This window comes from Phalacrocorax carbo, chromosome 24 (genome assembly GCF_963921805.1).
Source record: "Phalacrocorax carbo chromosome 24, bPhaCar2.1, whole genome shotgun sequence".
Lineage (NCBI taxonomy): Eukaryota > Metazoa > Chordata > Aves > Suliformes > Phalacrocoracidae > Phalacrocorax > Phalacrocorax carbo.
Window position 1 is genome coordinate 2556547 of NC_087536.1, and position 21503 is coordinate 2578049.

The 21503-nt window shown below is 60.7% G+C and overlaps 1 protein-coding gene across 1 annotated transcript in view; it reads left to right on the forward strand.

Moving 5' to 3' along the window:
• LOC135317012 (germ cell-less protein-like 1) overlaps window positions 1-21503 on the forward strand; it is a 109929-nt gene that overhangs the window by 58512 nt on the left and 29914 nt on the right. Inside the window, exons 3-4 of the mRNA XM_064472525.1 lie at window positions 8817-8906; window positions 17389-17478. Coding sequence (XP_064328595.1) covers window positions 8817-8906; window positions 17389-17478 — 180 coding nt within the window. The remainder of the gene's footprint in view (window positions 1-8816; window positions 8907-17388; window positions 17479-21503) is intronic.

The following is a 21503-nucleotide window of genomic DNA, read 5'->3' on the forward strand; positions in this document are numbered from 1 at the left end:
GTTCCCTTGCCAGGAGAGGAGAGTTCCCGCGGGAGGAGAAGCGCGTGCCCTGCTCCGGCAGAGCTGCTTTGGCCGAGAACAGTTTCCTGCCACCCAAACCACGCCCCGTAGCTTTAGGGAGCGCCGAGTTGCCGTCAGCCCCAGAGATGTCTTTCTACGCCTCTAGCCCTTAGTCTTGGAAGGCTAGTTCACGTAGTATTTCAAGATCGCTTCTGAGCCCTCTTGCTCTCTCCGTAGGTTGTGGAGTACCCCGAGTACTTGGACCTTCGCCCGTACACGTCTCACGCAGCTGGGGAGCCCCTCCTCTACTCCTTATATGCTGTCGTGGTGCACCGCGGTCACAGCTGTTATCACGGACACTATTTCTGCTACACAAAGGTAAAGAGGGACGTCCTGCCTAGCAAGGCAGGGCAAAATCTACCCTGCCGAAGACACGCTTTCACGGCAGTGTTACTGGCAGCCGAGGGTCTTGGCGAGAAGGTCTCCTTAGGGGCTGGGCTGGGTTGGTTTTGGCTTTCTCTTGGTTCTGCAGTTCTCTGCCTGGGTTGGTGGAGGCACCGTGCCGTTCATCTCCAGACATCGACGCCTTTCTTTGCAGGCCAGCAGCGGAGCGTGGTATAAGATGGACGATGAGTCTGTGGATCGTTGTGGCATCGACACCGTGCTCAGGCAGCAAGCGTATCTGCTGTTTTACATCAGGTAATAAATAACAAGCGGTACTAAAACCTGTTCAGAATCGGTTTCCTCTCCTGGTTTGTGCTGATTTTCTTCTCATCCCCCCGAGCGTTTCTCTCACAGGAGAGCGAGTACAGGCCGCCCCATTCAGCGCTGTCAGAGCTGAGCTACCCCACGTCAGTGGTTATCTTTCCCTAGCGGGCTTTAGGCTGCTGCCCTGGTGCAAAGTGCTGCTTGCCTGCTCTGTGAAGCTGGCTGACGTAGGGAAGAGTACTTAAAGGGGGCCTACAGGCGAGGTGGGGAGGGACTCTTTATCAGGGAGTGTGGTGGTAGGAAGAGGGGCACCGGTTTGAAAGCGAGGGAGGGTAGGTTTTGGTTAGCTCTCTGTTAGGAAGAAATCCTTGAGGGTGAGGGTGGCGAGGCCCTGGCACAGGTTGCCCAGGGAAGCTGTAGGTGCCCTCTCCCGGGAGGTGTTGGAGGCCAGGCTGGACGGGGCTTTGAGCAACGTGGTCTGGTGGAAGGTGTCTGTGGCCAGGGCAGGGGAGGTGGAACGAGGTGATCTTTCAGGTCCCTTCCAGTCCAAACTGCCTGATGATTCTACGATTCTATGAAATGGAGGCCATAGGGGTTATAAAGACGAGGCCTTGCTCCAACAGGGGGATTGGGGAAGACCCCAGCTGAACTTGCCAGAATGCCATTTGTGGCCCTGGTCGCATCTTCCCTCTGTCGTAGAAACCGCTCCCACAAAAGGACTGAAGCCGAGAGGAGGCTGCAAGAAGAGCCCTAAAGAGAGATGCCTCTCTTTGTTTTTATTCTCCAGGTGCTCTGATCGGAAACCTGGCGAAATGGCTGCTTCCTCACCGGCACCATCGTATGCCCCTTCCTTCCTCAGCCTGTGGGGGTCCAGCAGGAAGCAAGTGGGTTCTGTGGGAGCAGAGGGTGAGCCCCGACAGACCAAGGTAATCCCGGGGAGGTGGCTGAGGGCAGCACGTGGGCAGTGGGCTTCTTTCTGGCATCTTGGCATCGCTCTCTTTTCCCTGGCACGCGGCACCGCTGTTGACAGTTGCGACGCTGCTCCCTCTCAAAGCACCCCCCCTAGATCCGTCCCATTGGTGCGCCTTTGGCCCTTCCGCCTCTGCAGCCCTCCAGGAGAGGCTCTGGAAGGCCCTTAGCTGTCCCCTCAGGCACCTTCTGGGGCTTCCCGCGGCTCTGCTCCCTTGAGGAGGGAAGGGCAGGACCCTATCCCAGCTCTCCTTGCAGGACGTGGCAGCGGGCATGGAGGACTCTCCAGGGGACAGCGGCTCCTCCGCAAGAGCCAGCACCAGCCAGCCCACCTGGGCAGGTGCACGGGAGGCATCTGCAGGCTGGCTGGGCCCCGTCTGGCCAGGCAGGCTCAGCATTGCCTCCTGCGTGGGCTTCTGCTGGCATCGCTTCTTCTGCAGCTTGACAAGGCTGGTGTCCAGAAGGAAAGCTGACTGCCTGGTCTGCTCTCCGCCCTCGGGCCGTCTGCTGCACACCATGCAGGAGGGCAGCGAGGAGGAGGAGCGTGGAGCGAGCCCTTCTTCCCAGAGGAAGGGTGGCAGGGAGAGGCCCCGGAGCAGATCGCCGCAGTGGGGCAGGGATCTCCGCAGCTGGGTCGTGGACCCCACGGACTACGAGCACTCAGCAGGGAGGAGGAAGAGAACTAGCCCTGCGAGTGTTGACTGCGCTCCCAGGCACGGCGCAGCTCCAGGGCCCTCCAAGAGCAGCTGCCAGTCAGCTCGCGCAGCCAGTGCTGCTCAGGAGCAGAGCCTGCCAAAGCAGAGGGAGCAGAGAAGATGCTGTCAGCAGGGCAATGATATCCACAGCCCCCCTGTGGAGCACACGGGGCGCCGCCGCTCAGCACGCAAGAGGAAGAGGGAGAGAACAAGTCCTCCGCGTTGTGCCCGAGCCCCAAGAGGCGATGCAGCTCCCGAGGCCCTCCAACGCCGGCTCCAAGGGGGCTCCCACAGCCAGGGCTGCTTGGGAGCAAACTCAGCGGAGCGCGGAGTGGGGAGCAGATCCCCACGGCACGGCTATGATCCCCACAGCCTGTTTGTGGTCACCATGGACTAGGAGCCCTTAGCAGGGGCAGGGAGAGGGAGAGGGGCAGGAGGAGGAGGGTCTCAGCAGTCCAGAGATGCAGGTGGGACAGGCACTCGGGGCGCTGCAGCGGTGGCGGGGGCAGATTGTGACCCTGGATGCGGGAGGAGCGCAGCATCTGACTCCCGCAATGCCGAAGAGGAGGAAGAATAATCCAGGAAGCAGCCAGACCGCCCCCAGCGGGGAGGGACCAAGCTGCACAAAGGGTGCCGGCAGCCCACCCTGTCTCTCCTCCCAGATCTGCCTCTGGCCAGGAAGGACTCAAAGAGAGCTTCCAGAGAGCTGGACGGCTCTGCCGGCTGGCACGCCTGCCCACAGGTCCCTCGAGGAAGAGCTCTAGCCTGCGTTCAGCTTTTGGGATCGCCTTGCAAAAAACAGCGCTCGCTGGGAGGCAACGGGCAGCAAAGCCAAATCCGGAATTAAAAACAGTCGTTGGCCTTGCAGGCGTGAGCTTACGGGGTGTTTTCTTGTCTGGAGGCTTTGGGGCAATTGGCGGAAATAGCCAGCGTGGGAGGTTTGTGGCGTGGGATTTTGAAAGCTGTGTGCTTGCGTGCGCCCATCTTGCAGTCTCTTCTTTCTAAACACGGCGTTGGAGCCACTCGAATGGAAGTGGGCTGGATGAGCCGACAGCGGGCGGGACTGAAAGGGGCTGAACGGCCGGGCCCAGAGGGTGCCGCTCGGTGGCAGCAAGCCCAGCGCAAGGCCAGGACGTAGCGGTGTCTCCCGGGGGTCAGTAGTGGCTCTGGTCGTGCTTCGCCCCTTCCTCACCTAACGTTAGCTCTGGGTGATGGGGCAGAGCGCCTCCTCAGCAAGTTGGCAGGTGTCACCAGCCCGAGAGGAGCTGGCGATTCGGCCAGGGGGTCCTGCTGCCATCCCGAGGCCGAGCTCCGGCACCTGCTTCTGCTCCGCTTCCTTGGAGCCTTTAGTCCTGACAGCAAGGAATGGTGTTTCTTCCTTTCTTCTGCCCCGCCCGCCCCCACCCCGGCACCTTCAGAGGAAGAATGCTATAGAAAGTCAAAGAAGAAAGAACTCTGGCCCGGCCACCTTATGCCCAAGATGCCTTCGGCAAAAGGCGCCCCTCGGGGCACAGGCGCTCTTCAGCCACGTTCAGCCAAGCCAGCCCGCCTGCCGTGGCTCTTTGTGAAGGGTAGCGAATGCCGTGCTGCCCCAGCACACGAGCTGTGGCTGAAGCGTGTGAGTGAGGAGCGGGCACACCCTGCTCAACCTCCAGCTGCCAGGGTGCCCTGCTTTCCTGGGTGGCACTGGGCGCTGCCAGCTCCGGAGCCCTGACCCTGCCGTGAGCTCAGCAGTGAGGTCACTCTGCACCTAGGAGTGTGGGATGGCTGCCAGCTGGAGGAGCGGTGCTAGAGGAGGCTTGGAAGCAAAGCTGCCTTTGTCCTGCTCGGTGAGCTTGTGGCGTGAGCATTGAATGCGGCGCTTGGCTGCTGGCTGGTGCCAGGGAAAGGGCTCTGGAGCCTGCTAGTGCTGCTGTGGCAGGGCCCCAGCGTGCGCTGGAAGCAATGCTCCCCGGGCTCCGAGCAGGTCAAGGGGTGAATCCAGGTGCTAAGGCGCTGCCCACCAATGTTTTGGGGAGCTGGAGGGTGAGAGAGGCAGCCAAGGTCAATGCAGCGCAGTTGCTGAGGGCGTTTCTTTGGTAGCTCTCGTTCAGAGTCAGGCTGTGGCTGTAGCTGGTGGGGGGCAGATCACACTCCTTGGAAAAGAAGCTGCGAGAGCCCAGGTGCTTTGCTACACCAGTGTCACGGACACAGTCCTGTAGCTGGGCAGAGCAGAAAGGAAAGCCTCAGCGAGCGCAGGTGGCAGGCAAAGGTGCGAGCAGGAGCGCTTCCAGGCCTGGCCAGCGCTTCGTCCGTCTGGCTGTGTGGCTCGGCGAAGAGGTGGGAGCTCTGCCGGCGGACAGACGGCGCTTGGGCAGCAGCGCGTGGGGAAGCCCGGGGGCTGCCAGCTGCTGGCTACAGGAGGTGCCCGGGCTGTGGCGGCTGCTGGCCGCAGCGCGTCCCCGTGCGTCCCCGTGTCACAAAGGGGCGGTGATGCGGCACCCGCCCGGCGCTTGTGAGCTCACCCGGCCAGGGCCTGTGATCCTGAGGAGCGGGCCAGCGAAGGCCAGTTGGGCTGAGCTGGCCTTCGGGACAACTCGGCTCCTGCCTTTGCTGCTCGCGCGGCTCCTTTTTTCCAAGCATTCCTCGTTTCCTGCCCACTTCTGCCCAGCTTCCCTCCTCTCTCAAAGGTAACCGTGACGTGACTTGCAGGGCAGATGGCAGAGTAGGTCGCTGTGGGATGAAAGCAGAGGCTGGTCTGTACCTTGCCAGCCCTAGGCTGAGCCATCGCACCTTTGTAGGCTGGCCACACGTGGGCTATGGGTAGCGCTGCTGTTTGGCAGTTGTTCTTTCTTTGCCGTATCCTAGGAGGGGCAAGTAGGGGGTGGGGGGGTGGCAGTGCAGCGTGAGGCGTTGGGCTCAGCCTAGAAGGACGAGAAGCCCACCCTGAGTGCTGCGGTAGGAAGGCTGGCAGAGGAGGAGCACGGCAGCGGGAGCTGCTCAAGCAGCAGCCCAAAGCCGGTCGCTCCTGCACGCAAGGTGGGAAAGCGTGGGCTAGAGAGGCGGCGGGCTGTGTTGCTAACGCTGGCCACAGGCCAGCAGCAGGTCCTCTTCAGAGAAGGTGCCGTGCATTGGAGCCTTTCCCAAGGGCCTTTGAAGGTGCTGTGGACTGGGGCCCTGGGACAGTGCTGGGAAAGGCGTCAGCCTGCAGCTCTGCCGCAGTTCCGAGCACCACCGAAAGAGATTTGAGGGCAGATACCGTTCTGTGGGTTTCGTGTGGCGCTTTTTTAAATCCTTTTGGTGAGCTGCGGTTATTTCTTTGCAATCAGGTGGCAGGCTCGGCGCTGCTCTCTCTCTGGAGCGCCTCCCGACATCCTTTGCCATCCGGAGCCTTCCCCTCTGTTCCCGAGAGGAGCGATGGCCGCAACGGGGAACGACTCCTGTGAGTAGCGGCTTCGCCAGCAGGCTCGGCCTTTGCCAACGCCAAAGGCAACGGGCGCGGCTGGGGCTCCATCCCTGCCTGCTGGTGCGCTGAGAGCCTAGGGCGAATCCTGGGGCGCTTTCCTGCTAGCAGCCAGGCTTACCCAGGTGTTCTCCATCAGAGACAGGAAAGCACCTTGTGTCACTCCTCTGCCGCTAGGCACAAGACACTGAAAGGTGTCCTTGCTGGCAGAAAGGTCTGACAGCAGCAGGGCTGCCTTCTCACCTCTTCCCCAATGTCGTTTCCCTGCAGTCCTTGTCGAGGGAATGGCTCCTCCACAAAGGGTCCTCTTTCCCCCGGAGAAGATTTGCCTGGCCTGGCAGCGCCGACAGGGAGCTGGAGCGGGACTCCACAACCTGGGCAATACGTGCTTCCTCAACTCCATCCTGCAGTGCCTGACCTACACACCCCCTCTGGCCAACTACCTGCTCTCTCGGGAGCACAGCCAGTCGTGTGAGTACTTTGATGAACAGCTCCTCGTTCGTTGGGCACTTGCCAAGGGTTCCCAGCACCTGGAATTCAGCTTAGGAGCAAAGCCGCCCTCCTTTCTCAACCCGCCGAGTTGGTCGTCTTTGACCACTCAAGCCCAGAAGCCGCTTGTCCTGTCCAGGTGTCTCTTTCCCCTTCAGAAAGGCGCCTCTTTGTAGCCCCGCGTCTTGGTCCCAGCTCCTGCAAGTTAAACCCTCTTTGCCTGTGGCACAGACAGGCTCTGTCAGCGAAGCAGCGTCCTTCTGAAGAGTGTCTTCTGCGCACTCGAATGTCCTGGGCTTGTTGGGACGTGGGGGCCTTGGGAGGGGTGGAGGCCGCTCCTGGGACTCCAAGGTCTGCGTGAGGTTTCCCGTTGCTATGGCTATTTTGCTAAGCGGAGAAGCTTGCTTCCCTCCCACCTCCCTCTTCAGGTCGTCAGCAAGGCGTCTGCGTGATGTGCAGGATGGAAGCGCACGTGAACAGCGTCTTGCGTTCCTCAGGCAGTGCCATCGAGCCCTGGGGTGTCGTCAGCGTTCTGACATGTAAGTCGTTTCAGGTGCTTTGCCATGTCTCCGTCTGTTCGCGGAGGAGAGAAGGACTAACTTCCTCTTTCTTAGGCATAGGAGAACATTTCCAGCTGGGCGTGCAGGAAGACGCCCACGAGTTCCTCCGCCTTGCTGTCGATGCCATGCAGAGCGCTTGCCTGAGCGGAAGCAGCGAGTAAGCACAAGCAAATTGCCTTTCCAATGCTCCCGAGCCCTTTGGACTCCTTGAGGTGCTCCCATCAAGGAGAACCTACGCCCAGGGTTTTCAGGCCAAGTAAAACTCCTGGAGGAGGTGACTCTCTGCCCCTTACCGTTTCTTTCCAGCTTGGACATCTCTTCCCAATCGACTACCGTCGTCCATCAAATCTTTGGGGGCTGTCTGAGATCCAGAGGTACTGCTCCCCACCTGTTGTTCCCCTTGGGACTGGCTGTGCCCTTCTGCCTGCTGCCTGTGATAAACAGCTGTACGTCTGACTGGCGCAGTAGGTAGGAGGAGCATGAACGGGCACGGTCGACCTCCCCTATCGCTGAGCGTTTCGGTTTGCCTTCCAGTCACGTGCTTGAGCTGCAAGGCAGTTTCCAGTTCCTACGAGGCCTTCCTGGACGTTCCTTTGGACGTGAAAGTAAGAGGGCTTGTGGCTTGTGCTTCGGGGCATCCCAAGGCCCCTGTAGCTTTCCAGAATCAACGCGGTTGGCTTAAAAATGCCTCCTGTGACCCGAAGAGAGCTTGGTGGTGGGCGGGAAGCGGAATGGCCCGAGTCCCTCTGGGGAGGCCGTGGCAGCGGTCTGCCTGTGGGTGCTGGCTTGAAGCCGGGCGAGTGGGAATTGTCCTCTCTGCACCCTGGACGTCCTCTCAGCCTTCTTCCCTTTGCCCTCCCTCAGCAGCCGTCTGGCTCCTGGCCTGGCGGGTGGTATTGTTTTCCTTGGTGGTGACCCTGCACACCCTCGGTAGCTGAACTGTGCAGCGCCACAGAGAGGTGGCTCTCGGTAGCCTTGGGAATCCCTTGGGAAGGAGGGCGATGTTCAGCCCCAAAGGCTCGTCCCGTCTCCTTCCGGACGCTGCTTGCAGGCTGAGGGCGGGTCTCCTCAGCGTCGTCTAGCTAGGTTTTTGCGTAAACTCCTAGGAGGTGTTTGGGTGAGGGTGTTTCCCGCAGCTCAGTGCTCTCCTTTCTCACTCCTCCAGGCAGCCTCTTCTGTCACCGGTGCTCTGGAGGGCTTTGTCCGACCTGAGCGGCTGGAGGGCGAAAACTGCTATCGGTGTAGCCAGTAAGATGAACGCTAACGTCCTAATCGTACTAGATCCTGCGTGAAGGTGCTGCGTGTCGCCGAGCATAAGCCGTCGTTTCGTGTAGGCTTAACGCACAAGGAGACGACGCAGCTGGCTTTAGCGTGGCCTTACAGTGCTGAATAGTTTTAAAATAGCGCAAGGATGTGTGAGACGGGAAGGGTTGTCTGGCCTTCCGGGGGGAAGAAAGGCTGCGTCGCAGGGTGCATTTCAGCCCTCGCCTCTGTGCTTGCTTCCAAGGTGTGAGAGGATGGTCGCCGCCTCCAAGAGGTTTACAATCCATCGCGCGCCCATGGTTCTCACGGTGTGCCTGAAAAGGTTTGACGATTTCACCAGCGGGAAGATCAGCAAGGTGTGTACGCAGCTGGAGCGCAACTTCCTCTTCCTGGCGCAGGGGGTTTCCCAAAGCAGCGGGGCCTTTCGCCGGCTGTTGGCGTTGAGGTCTTTGCGTTCCCTTGCCAGGAGAGGAGAGTTCCCGCGGGAGGAGAAGCGCGTGCCCTGCTCCGGCAGAGCTGCTTTGGCCGAGAACAGTTTCCTGCCACCCAAACCACGCCCCGTAGCTTTAGGGAGCGCCGAGTTGCCGTCAGCCCCAGAGATGTCTTTCTACGCCTCTAGCCCTTAGTCTTGGAAGGCTAGTTCACGTAGTATTTCAGGATGGCTTCTGAGCCCTCTTGCTCTCTCCGTAGGTTGTGGAGTACCCCGAGTACTTGGACCTTCGCCCGTACACGTCTCACGCGGCTGGGGAGCCCCTCCTCTACTCCTTATATGCTGTCGTGGTGCACCGCGGTCCCAGCTGTTATCACGGACACTATTTCTGCTACACAAAGGTAAAGAGGGACGTCCTGCCTAGCAAGGCAGGGCAAAATCTACCCTGCCGAAGACACGCTTTCACGGCAGTGTTAATGGCAGCCGAGGGTCTTGGCGAGAAGGTCTCCTTAGGGGCTGGGCTGGGTTGGTTTTGGCTTTCTCTTGGTTCTGCAGTTCTCTGCCTGGGTTGGTGGAGGCACCGTGCCGTTCATCTCCAGATACCGACGCCTTTCTTTGCAGGCCAGCAGCGGAGCGTGGTATAAGATGGACGATGAGTCTGTGGATCGTTGTGGCATCGACACCGTGCTCAGGCAGCAAGCGTATCTGCTGTTTTACATCAGGTAATAAATAACAAGCGGTACTAAAACCTGTTTAGAATCGGTTTCCTCTCCTGGTTTGTGCTGATTTTCTTCTCATCCCCCCGAGCGTCTCTCTCACAGGAGAGCGAGTACAGGCCGCCCCATTCAGCGCTGTCAGAGCTGAGCTACCCCACGTCAGTGGTTATCTTTCCCTAGCGGGCTTTAGGCTGCTGCCCTGGTGCAAAGTGCTGCTTGCCTGCTCTGTGAAGCTGGCTGACGTAGGGAAGAGTACTTAAAGGGGGCCTACAGGCGAGGTGGGGAGGGACTCTTTATCAGGGAGTGTGGTGGTAGGAAGAGGGGCACCGGTTTGAAAGCGAGGGAGGGTAGGTTTTGGTTAGCTCTCTGTTAGGAAGAAATCCTTGAGGGTGAGGGTGGCGAGGCCCTGGCACAGGTTGCCCAGGGAAGCTGTAGGTGCCCTCTCCCGGGAGGTGTTGGAGGCCAGGCTGGACGGGGCTTTGAGCAACGTGGTCTGGTGGAAGGTGTCTGTGGCCAGGGCAGGGGAGGTGGAACGAGGTGATCTTTCAGGTCCCTTCCAGTCCAAACTGCCTGATGATTCTACGATTCTATGAAATGGAGGCCATAGGGGTTATAAAGACGAGGCCTTGCTCCGACAGGGGGATTGGGGAAGACCCCAGCTGAACTTGCCAGAATGCCATTTGTGGCCCTGGTCGCATCTTCCCTCTGTCGTAGAAACCGCTCCCACAAAAGGACTGAAGCCGAGAGGAGGCTGCAAGAAGAGCCCTAAAGAGAGATGCCTCTCTTTGTTTTTATTCTCCAGGTGCTCTGATCGGAAACCTGGCGAAATGGCTGCTTCCTCACCGGCACCATCGTATGCCCCTTCCTTCCTCAGCCTGTGGGGGTCCAGCAGGAAGCAAGTGGGTTCTGTGGGAGCAGAGGGTGAGCCCCGACAGACCAAGGTAATCCCGGGGAGGTGGCTGAGGGCAGCACGTGGGCAGTGGGCTTCTTTCTGGCATCTTGGCATCGCTCTCTTTTCCCTGGCACGCGGCACCGCTGTTGACAGTTGCGACGCTGCTCCCTCTCAAAGCACCCCCCCTAGATCCGTCCCATTGGTGCGCCTTTGGCCCTTCCGCCTCTGCAGCCCTCCAGGAGAGGCTCTGGAAGGCCCTTAGCTGTCCCCTCAGGCACCTTCTGGGGCTTCCCGCGGCTCTGCTCCCTTGAGGAGGGAAGGGCAGGACCCTATCCCAGCTCTCCTTGCAGGACGTGGCAGCGGGCATGGAGGACTCTCCAGGGGACAGCGGCTCCTCCGCAAGAGCCAGCACCAGCCAGCCCACCTGGGCAGGTGCACGGGAGGCATCTGCAGGCTGGCTGGGCCCCGTCTGGCCAGGCAGGCTCAGCATTGCCTCCTGCGTGGGCTTCTGCTGGCATCGCTTCTTCTGCAGCTTGACAAGGCTGGTGTCCAGAAGGAAAGCTGACTGCCTGGTCTGCTCTCCGCCCTCGGGCCGTCTGCTGCACACCATGCAGGAGGGCAGCAAGGAGGAGGAGCGTGGAGCGAGCCCTTCTTCCCAGAGGAAGGGTGGCAGGGAGAGGCCCCGGAGCAGATCGCCGCAGTGGGGCAGGGATCTCCGCAGCTGGGTCGTGGACCCCACGGACTACGAGCACTCAGCAGGGAGGAGGAAGAGAACTAGCCCTGCGAGTGTTGACTGCGCTCCCAGGCACGGTGCAGCTCCAGGGCCCTCCAAGAGCAGCTGCCAGTCAGCTCGCGCAGCCAGTGCTGCTCAGGAGCAGAGCCTGCCAAAGCAGAGGGAGCAGAGAAGATGCTGTCAGCGGGGCAATGATATCCACAGCCCCCCTGTGGAGCACACGGGGCGCCGCCGCTCAGCACGCAAGAGGAAGAGGTAGAGAACAAGTCCTCCGCGTTGTGCCCGAGCCCCAAGAGGCGATGCAGCTCCCGAGGCCCTCCAACGCCGGCTCCAAGGGGGCTCCCGCAGCCAGGGCTGCTTGGGAGCAAACTCAGCGGAGCGCGGAGTGGGGAGCAGATCCCCACGGCACGGCTATGATCCCCACAGCCTGTTTGTGGTCACCATGGACTAGGAGCCCTTAGCAGGGGCAGGGAGAGGGAGAGGGGCAGGAGGAGGAGGGTCTCAGCAGTCGAGAGATGCAGGTGGGACAGGCACTCGGGGCGCTGCAGCGGTGGCGGGGGCAGATTGTGACCCTGGATGCGGGAGGAGCGCAGCATCTGACTCCCGCAATGCCGAAGAGGAGGAAGAATAATCCAGGAAGCAGCCAGACCGCCCCCAGCAGGGACCAAGCTGCACAAAGGGTGCCGGCAGCCCACCCTGTCTCTCCTCGCAGATCTGCCTCTGGCCAGGAAGGACTCAAAGAGAGCTTCCAGAGAGCTGGACGGCTCTGCCGGCTGGCACGCCTGCCCACAGGTCCCTCGAGGAAGAGCTCTAGCCTGCGTTCAGCTTTTGGGATCGCCTTGCAAAAAACAGCGCTCGCTGGGAGGCAACGGGCAGCAAAGCCAAATCCGGAATTAAAAACAGTCGTTGGCCTTGCAGGCGTGAGCTTACGGGGTGTTTTCTTCTCTGGAGGCTTTGGGGCAATTGGCGGAAATAGCCAGCGTGGGAGGTTTGTGGCGTGGGATTTTGAAAGCTGTGTGCTTGCGTGCACCCGTCTTGCAGTCTCTTCTTTCTAAACACGGCGTTGGAGCCACTCGAATGGAAGTGGGCTGGATGAGCCGACAGCGGGCGGGACTGAAAGGGGCTGAACGGCCGGGCCCAGAGGGTGCCGCTCGGTGGCAGCAAGCCCAGCGCAAGGCCAGGACGTAGCGGTGTCTCCCGGGGGTCAATAGTGGCTCTGGTCCTGCTTCGCCCCTTCCTCACCTAACGTTAGCTCTGGGTGATGGGGCAGAGCGCCTCGTCAGCAAGTTGGCAGGTGTCACCAGCCCGAGAGGAGCTGGCGATTCGGCCAGGGGGTCCTGCTGCCATCCCGAGGCCGAGCTCCGGCACCTGCTTCTGCTCAGCTTCCTTGGAGCCTTTAGTCCTGACAGCAAGGAATGGTGTTTCTTCCTTTCTTCTGCCCCGCCCGCCCCCACCCCGGCACCTTCAGAGGAAGAATGCTATAGAAAGTCAAAGAAGAAAGAACTCTGGCCCGGCCACCTTATGCCCAAGATGCCTTCGGCAAAAGGCGCCCCTCGGGGCACAGGCGCTCTTCAGCCACGTTCAGCCAAGCCAGCCCGCCTGCCGTGGCTCTTTGTGAAGGGTAGCGAATGCCGTGCTGCCCCAGCACACGAGCTGTGGCTGAAGCGTGTGAGTGAGGAGCGGGCACACCCTGCTCAACCTCCAGCTGCCAGGGTGCCCTGCTTTCCTGGGTGGCACTGGGCGCTGCCAGCTCCGGAGCCCTGACCCTGCCCTGAGCTCAGCAGTGAGGTCCCTCTGCACCTAGGAGTGTGGGATGGCTGCCAGCTGGAGGAGCGGTGCTAGAGGAGGCTTGGAAGCAAAGCTGCCTTTGTCCTGCTCGGTGAGCTTGTGGCGTGAGCATTGAATGCGGCGCTTGGCTGCTGGCTGGTGCCAGGGAAAGGGCTCTGGAGCCTGCTAGTGCTGCTGTGGCAGGGCCCCAGCGTGCGCTGGAAGCAATGCTCCCCGGGCTCCGAGCAGGTCAAGGGGTGAATCCAGGTGCTAAGGCGCTGCCCACCAATGTTTTGGGGAGCTGGAGGGTGAGAGAGGCAGCCAAGGTCAATGCAGCGCAGTTGCTGAGGGCGTTTCTTTGGTAGCTCTCGTTCAGAGTCAGGCTGTGGCTGTAGCTGGTGGGGGGCAGATCAAACTGCTTGGAAAAGAAGCTGCGAGAGCCCGGGTGCTTTGCTACACCAGTGTCACGGACACAGTCCTGTAGCTGGGCAGAGCAGAAAGGAAAGCCTCAGCGAGCGCAGGTGGCAGGCAAAGGTGCGAGCAGGAGCGCTTCCAGGCCTGGCCAGCGCTTCGTCCGTCTGGCTGTGTGGCTCGGCGAAGAGGTGGGAGCTCTGCCGGCGGACAGACGGCACTTGGGCAGCAGCGCGTGGGGAAGCCCGGGGGCTGCCAGCTGCTGGCTACAGGAGGTGCCCGGGCTGTGGCGGCTGCTGGCCGCAGCGCGTTCCCGTGCGTCCCCGTGTCACAAAGGGGCGGTGATGCGGCACCCGCCCGGCGCTTGTGAGCTCACCCGGCCAGGGCCTGTGATCCTGAGGAGCGGGCCAGCGAAGGCCAGTTGGGCTGAGCTGGCCTTCGGGACAACTCGGCTCCTGCCTTTGCTGCTCGCGCGGCTCCTTTTTTCCAAGCATTCCTCATTTCCTGCCCACTTCTGCCCAGCTTCCCTCCTCTCTCAAAGGTAACCGTGACGTGACTTGCAGGGCAGATGGCAGAGTAGGTCGCTGTGGGATGAAAGGAGAGGCTGGTCTGTACCTTGCCAGCCCTAGGCTGAGCCATCGCACCTTTGTAGGCTGGCCACACGTGGGCTATGGGTAGCGCTGCTGTTTGGCAGTTGTTCTTTCTTTGCCGTATCCTAGGAGGGGCAAGTAGGGGGTGGGGGGGTGGCAGTGCAGCGTGAGGCGTTGGGCTCAGCCTAGAAGGACGAGAAGCCCACCCTGAGTGCTGCGGTAGGAAGGCTGGCAGAGGAGGAGCACGGCAGCGGGAGCTGCTCAAGTAGCAGCCCAAAGCCGGTCGCTCCTGCACGCAAGGTGGGAAAGCGTGGGCTAGAGAGGCGGCGGGCTGTGTTGCTAACGCTGGCCACAGGCCAGCAGCAGGTCCTCTTCAGAGAAGGTGCCGTGCATTGGAGCCTTTCCCAAGGGCCTTTGACGGTGCTGTGGACTGGGGCCCTGGGACAGCGCTGGGAAAGGCGTCAGCCTGCAGCTCTGCCGCAGTTCCGAGCACCACCGAAAGAGATTTGAGGGCAGATACCGTTCTGTGGGTTTCGTGTGGCGCTTTTTTAAATCCTTTTGGTGAGCTGCGGTTATTTCTTTGCAATCAGGCGGCAGGCTCGGCGCTGCTCTCTCTCTGGAGCGCCTACCGACATCGTTTGCCATCCGGAGCCTTCCCCTCTGTTCCCGAGAGGAGCGATGGCCGCAACGGGGAACGACTCCTGTGAGTAGCGGCTTCGCCAGCAGGCTCGGCCTTTGCCAACGCCAAAGGCAACGGGCGCGGCTGGGGCTCCATCCCTGCCTGCTGGTGCGCTGAGAGCCTAGGGCGAATCCTGGGGCGCTTTCCTGCTAGCAGCCAGGCTTACCCAGGTGTTCTCCATTAGAGACAGGAAAGCACCTTGTGTCACTCCTCTGCCGCTAGGCACAAGACACTGAAAGGTGTCCTTGCCGGCAGAAAGGTCTGACAGAAGCAGGGCTGCCTTCTCACCTCTTCCCCAATGTCATTTCCCTGCAGTCCTTGTCGAGGGAATGGCTCCTCCACAAAGGGTCCTCTTTCCCCCGGAGAAGATTTGCCTGGCCTGGCAGCGCCGACAGGGAGCCGGAGCGGGACTCCACAACCTGGGCAATACGTGCTTCCTCAACTCCATCCTGCAGTGCCTGACCTACACACCCCCTCTGGCCAACTACCTGCTCTCTCGGGAGCACAGCCAGTCGTGTGAGTACTTTGATGAACAGCTCCTCGTTCGTTGGGCACTTGCCAAGGGTTCCCAGCACCTGGAATTCAGCTTAGGAGCAAAGCCGCCCTCCTTTCTCAACCCGCCGAGTTGGTCGTCTTTGACCACTCAAGCCCAGAAGCCGCTTGTCCTGTCCAGGTGTCTCTTTCCCCTTCAGAAAGGCGCCTCTTTGTAGCCCCGCGTCTTGGTCCCAGCTCCTGCAAGTTAAACCCTCTTTGCCTGTGGCACAGACAGGCTCTCTCAGCGAAGCGTCCTTCTGAAGAGTGTCTTCTGCGCACTCGAATGTCCTGGGCTTATTGGGACGTGGGGGCCTTGGGAGGGGTGGAGGCCGCTCCTGGGACTCCAAGGCCTGCGTGAGGTTTCCCGTTGCTATGGCTATTTTGCTAAGCGGAGAAGCTTGCTTCCCTCCCGCCTCCCTCTTCAGGTCGTCAGCAAGGCGTCTGCGTGATGTGCAGGATGGAAGCGCACGTGAACAGCGTCTTGCGTTCCTCAGGCAGTGCCATCGAGCCCTGGGGTGTCGTCAGCGTTCTGACATGTAAGTTGTTTCAGGTGCTTTGCCATGTCTCCGTCTGTTCGCGGAGGAGAGAAGGACTAACTTCCTCTTTCTTAGGCATAGGAGAACATTTCCAGCTGGGCGTGCAGGAAGACGCCCACGAGTTCCTCCGCCTTGCTGTCGATGCCATGCAGAGCGCTTGCCTGAGCGGAAGCAGCGAGTAAGCACAAGCAAATTGCCTTTCCAATGCTCCCGAGCCCTTTGGACTCCTTGAGGTGCTCCCATCAAGGAGAACCTACGCCCAGGGTTTTCAGGCCAAGTAAAACTCCTGGAGGAGGTGACTCTCTGCCCCTTACCGTTTCTTTCCAGCTTGGACATCTCTTCCCAATCGACTACCGTCGTCCATCAAATCTTTGGGGGCTCTCTGAGATCCAGAGGTACTGCTCCCCACCTGTTGTTCCCCTTGGGACTGGCTGTGCCCTTCTGCCTGCTGCCTGTGATAAACAGCTGTACGTCTGACTGGCGCAGTAGGTAGGAGGAGCATGAACGGGCACGGTCGACCTCCCCTATCGCTGAGCGTTTCGGTTTGCCTTCCAGTCACGTGCTTGAGCTGCAAGGCAGTTTCCAGTTCCTACGAGGCCTTCCTGGACGTTCCTTTGGACGTGAAAGTAAGAGGGCTTGTGGCTTGTGCTTCGGGGCATCCCAAGGCCCCTGTAGCTTTCCAGAATCAACGCGGTTGGCTTAAAAACGCCTCCTGTGACCCGAAGAGAGCTTGGTGGTGGGCGGGAAGCGGAATGGCCCGAGTCCCTCTGGGGAGGCCGTGGCAGCGGTCTGCCTGTGGGTGCTGGCTTGAAGCCGGGCGAGTGGGAATTGTCCTCTCTGCACCCTGGACGTCCTCTCAGCCTTCTTCCCTTTGCCCTCCCTCAGCAGCCGTCTGGCTCCTGGCCTGGCGGGTGGTATTGTTTTCCTTGGTGGTGACCCTGCACACCCTCGGTAGCTGAACTGTGCAGCGCCACAGAGAGGTGGCTCTCGGTAGCCTTGGGAATCCCTTGGGAAGGAGGGCGATGTTCAGCCCCAAAGGCTCGTCCCGTCTCCTTCCGGACGCTGCTTGCAGGCTGAGGGCGGGTCTCCTCAGCGTCGTCTAGCTAGGTTTTTGCGTAAACTCCTAGGAGGTGTTTGGGTGAGGGTGTTTCCCGCAGCTCAGTGCTCTCCTTTCTCACTCCTCCAGGCAGCCTCTTCTGTCACCGGTGCTCTGGAGGGCTTTGTCCGACCTGAGCGGCTGGAGGGCGAAAACTGCTATCGGTGTAGCCAGTAAGATGAACGCTAACGTCCTAATCGTACTAGATCCTGCGTGAAGGTGCTGCGTGTCGCCGAGCATAAGCCGTCGTTTCGTGTAGGCTTAACGCACAAGGAGACGACGCAGCTGGCTTTAGCGTGGCCTTACAGTGCTGAATAGTTTTAAAATAGCGCAAGGATGTGTGAGACGGGAAGGGTTGTCTGGCCTTCCGGGGGGAAGAAAGGCTGCGTCGCAGGGTGCGTTTCAGCCCTCGCCTCTGTGCTTGCTTCCAAGGTGTGAGAGGATGGTCGCCGCCTCCAAGAGGTTTACAATCCATCGCGCGCCCATGGTTCTCACGGTGTGCCTGAAAAGGTTTGACGATTTCACCGGCGGGAAGATCAGCAAGGTGTGTACGCAGCTGGAGCGCAACTTCCTCTTCCTGGCGCAGGGGGTTTCCCAAAGCAGCGGGGCCTTTCGCCGGCTGTTGGCGTTGAGGTCTTTGCGTTCCCTTGCCAGGAGAGGAGAGTTCCCGCGGGAGGAGAAGCGCGTGCCCTGCTCCGGCAGAGCTGCTTTGGCCGAGAACAGTTTCCTGCCACCCAAACCACGCCCCGTAGCTTTAGGGAGCGCCGAGTTGCCGTCAGCCCCAGAGATGTCTTTCTACGCCTCTAGCCCTTAGTCTTGGAAGGCTAGTTCACGTAGTATTTCAGGATGGCTTCTGAGCCCTCTTGCTCTCTCCGTAGGTTGTGGAGTACCCCGAGTACTTGGACCTTCGCCCGTACACGTCTCACGCGGCTGGGGAGCCCCTCCTCTACTCCTTATATGCTGTCGTGGTGCACCGCGGTCCCAGCTGTTATCACGGACACTATTTCTGCTACACAAAGGTAAAGAGGGACGTCCTGCCTAGCAAGGCAGGGCAAAATCTACCCTGCCGAAGACACGCTTTCACGGCAGTGTTACTGGCAGCCGAGGGTCTTGGCGAGAAGGTCTCCTTAGGGGCTGGGCTGGGTTGGTTTTGGCTTTCTCTTGGTTCTGCAGTTCTCTGCCTGGGTTGGTGGAGGCACCGTGCCGTTCATCTCCAGATACCGACGCCTTTCTTTGCAGGCCAGCAGCGGAGCGTGGTATAAGATGGACGATGAGTCTGTGGATCGTTGTGGCATCGACACCGTGCTCAGGCAGCAAGCGTATCTGCTGTTTTACATCAGGTAATAAATAACAAGCGGTACTAAAACCTGTTTAGAATCGGTTTCCTCTCCTGGTTTGTGCTGATTTTCTTCTCATCCCCCCGAGCGTCTCTCTCACAGGAGAGCGAGTACAGGCCGCCCCATTCAGCGCTGTCAGAGCTGAGCTACCCCACGTCAGTGGTTATCTTTCCCTAGCGGGCTTTAGGCTGCTGCCCTGGTGCAAAGTGCTGCTTGCCTGCTCTGTGAAGCTGGCTGACGTAGGGAAGAGTACTTAAAGGGGGCCTACAGGCGAGGTGGGGAGGGACTCTTTATCAGGGAGTGTGGTGGTAGGAAGAGGGGGTCCGGTTTGAAAGCAAGGGAGGGTAGGTTTTGGTTAGCTATCTGTTAGGAAGAAATCCTTGAGGGTGAGGGTGGCGAGGCCCTGGCACAGGTTGCCCAGGGAAGCTGTAGGTGCCCTCTCCCGGGAGGTGTTGGAGGCCAGGCTGGACGGGGCTTTGAGCAACGTGGTCTGGTGGAAGGTGTCTGTGGCCAGGGCAGGGGAGGTGGAACGAGGTGATCTTTCAGGTCCCTTCCAGTCCAAACTGCCTGATGATTCTACGATTCTATGAAATGGAGGCCATAGGGGTTATAAAGACGAGGCCTTGCTCCGACAGGGGGATTGGGGAAGACCCCAGCTGAACTTGCCAGAATGCCATTTGTGGCCCTGGTTGCATCTTCCCTCTGTCGTAGAAACCGCTCCCACAAAAGGACTGAAGCTGAGAGGAGGCTGCAAGAAGAGCCCTAAAGAGAGATGCCTCTCTTTGTTTTTATTCTCCAGGTGCTCTGATCGGAAACCTGGCGAAATGGCTGCTTCCTCACCGGCACCATCGTATGCCCCTTCCTTCCTCAGCCTGTGGGGGTCCAGCAGGAAGCAAGTGGGTTCTGTGGGAGCAGAGGGTGAGCCCCGACAGACCAAGGTAACCCCGGGGAGGTGGCTGAGGGCAGCACGTGGGCAGTGGGCTTCTTTCTGGCATCTTGGCATCGCTCTCTTTTCCCTGGCACGCGGCACCGCTGTTGACAGTTGCGACGCTGCTCCCTCTCAAAGCACCCCCCCTAGATCCGTCCCATTGGTGCGCCTTTGGCCCTTCCGCCTCTGCAGCCCTCCAGGAGAGGCTCTGGAAGGCCCTTAGCTGTCCCCTCAGGCACCTTCTGGGGCTTCCCGCGGCTCTGCTCCCTTGAGGAGGGAAGGGCAGGACCCTATCCCAGCTCTCCTTGCAGGACGTGGCAGCGGGCATGGAGGACTCTCCAGGGGACAGCGGCTCCTCCGCAAGAGCCAGCACCAGCCAGCCCACCTGGGCAGGTGCACGGGAGGCATCTGCAGGCTGGCTGGGCCCCATCTGGCCAGGCAGGCTCAGCATTGCCTCCTGCGTGGGCTTCTGCTGGCATCGCTTCTTCTGCAGCTTGACAAGGCTGGTGTCCAGAAGGAAAGCTGACTGCCTGGTCTGCTCTCCGCCCTCGGGCCGTCTGCTGCACACCATGCAGGAGGGCAGCAAGGAGGAGGAGCGTGGAGCGAGCCCTTCTTCCCAGAGGAAGGGTGGCAGGGAGAGGCCCCGGAGCAGATCGCCGCAGTGGGGCAGGGATCTCCGCAGCTGGGTCGTGGACCCCACGGACTACGAGCACTCAGCAGGGAGGAGGAAGAGAACTAGCCCTGCGAGTGTTGACTGCGCTCCCAGGCACGGTGCAGCTCCAGGGCCCTCCAAGAGCAGCTGCCAGTCAGCTCGCGCAGCCAGCGCTGCTCAGGAGCAGAGCCTGCCAAAGCAGAGGGAGCAGAGAAGATGCTGTCAGCGGGGCAATGATATCCACAGCCCCCCTGTGGAGCACACGGGGCGCCGCCGCTCAGCACGCAAGAGGAAGAGGTAGAGAACAAGTCCTCCGCGTTGTGCCCGAGCCCCAAGAGGCGATGCAGCTCCCGAGGCCCTCCAACGCCGGCTCCAAGGGGGCTCCCGCAGCCAGGGCTGCTTGGGAGCAAACTCAGCGGAGCGCGGAGTGGGGAGCAGATCCCCACGGCACGGCTATGATCCCCACAGCCTGTTTGTGGTCACCATGGACTAGGAGCCCTTAGCAGGGGCAGGGAGAGGGAGAGGGGCAGGAGGAGGAGGGTCTCAGCAGTCCAGAGATGCAGGTGGGACAGGCACTCGGGGCGCTGCAGTGGTGGCGGGGGCAGATTGTGACCCTGGATGCGGGAGGAGCGCAGCATCTGACTCCCGCAATGCCGAAGAGGAGGAAGAATAATCCAGGAAGCAGCCAGACCGCCCCCAGCGGGGACCAAGCTGCACAAAGGGTGCCGGCAGCCCACCCTGTCTCTCCTCCCAGATCTGCCTCTGGCCAGGAAGGACTCAAAGAGAGCTTCCAGAGAGCTGGACGGCTCTGCCGGCTGGCACGCCTGCCCACAGGTCCCTCGAGGAAGAGCTCTAGCCTGCGTTCAGCTTTTGGGATCGCCTTGCAAAAAACAGCGCTCGCTGGGAGGCAACGGGCAGCAAAGCCAAATCCGGAATTAAAAACAGTCGTTGGCCTTGCAGGCGTGAGCTTACGGGGTGTTTTCTTGTCTGGAGGCTTTGGGGCAATTGGCGGAAATAGCCAGCGTGGGAGGTTTGTGGCGTGGGATTTTGAAAGCTGTGTGCTTGCGTGCGCCCATCTTGCAGTCTCTTCTTTCTAAACACGGCGTTGGAGCCACTCGAATGGAAGTGGGCTGGATGAGCCGACAGCGAGCGGGACTGAAAGGGGCTGAACGGCCGGGCCCAGAGGGTGCCGCTCGGTGGCAGCAAGCCCAGCGCAAGGCCAGGACGTAGCGGTGTCTCCCGGGGGTCAGTAGTGGCTCTGGTCGTGCTTCGCCCCTTCCTCACCTAACGTTAGCTCTGGGTGATGGGGCAGAGCGCCTCCTCAGCAAGTTGGCAGGTGTCACCAGCCCGAGAGGAGCTGGCGATTCGGCCAGGGGGTCCTGCTGCCATCCCGAGGCCGAGCTCCGGCACCTGCTTCTGCTCAGCTTCCTTGGAGCCTTTAGTCCTGACAGCAAGGAATGGTGTTTCTTCCTTTCTTCTGCCCCGCCCGCCCCCACCCCGGCACCTTCAGAGGAAGAATGCTATAGAAAGTCAAAGAAGAAAGAACTCTGGCCCGGCCACCTTATGCCCAAGATGCCTTCGGCAAAAGGCGCCCCTCGGGGCACAGGCGCTCTTCAGCCACGTTCAGCCAAGCCAGCCCGCCTGCCGTGGCTCTTTGTGAAGGGTAGCGAATGCCGTGCTGCCCCAGCACACGAGCTGTGGCTGAAGCGTGTGAGTGAGGAGCGGGCACACCCTGCTCAACCTCCAGCTGCCAGGGTGCCCTGCTTTCCTGGGTGGCACTGGGCGCTGCCAGCTCCGGAGCCCTGACCCTGCCCTGAGCTCAGCAGTGAGGTCACTCTGCACCTAGGAGTGTGGGATGGCTGCCAGCTGGAGGAGCGGTGCTAGAGGAGGCTTGGAAGCAAAGCTGCCTTTGTCCTGCTCGGTGAGCTTGTGGCGTGAGCATTGAATGCGGCGCTTGGCTGCTGGCTGGTGCCAGGGAAAGGGCTCTGGAGCCTGCTAGTGCTGCTGTGGCAGGGCCCCAGCGTGCGCTGGAAGCAATGCTCCCCGGGCTCCGAGCAGGTCAAGGGGTGAATCCAG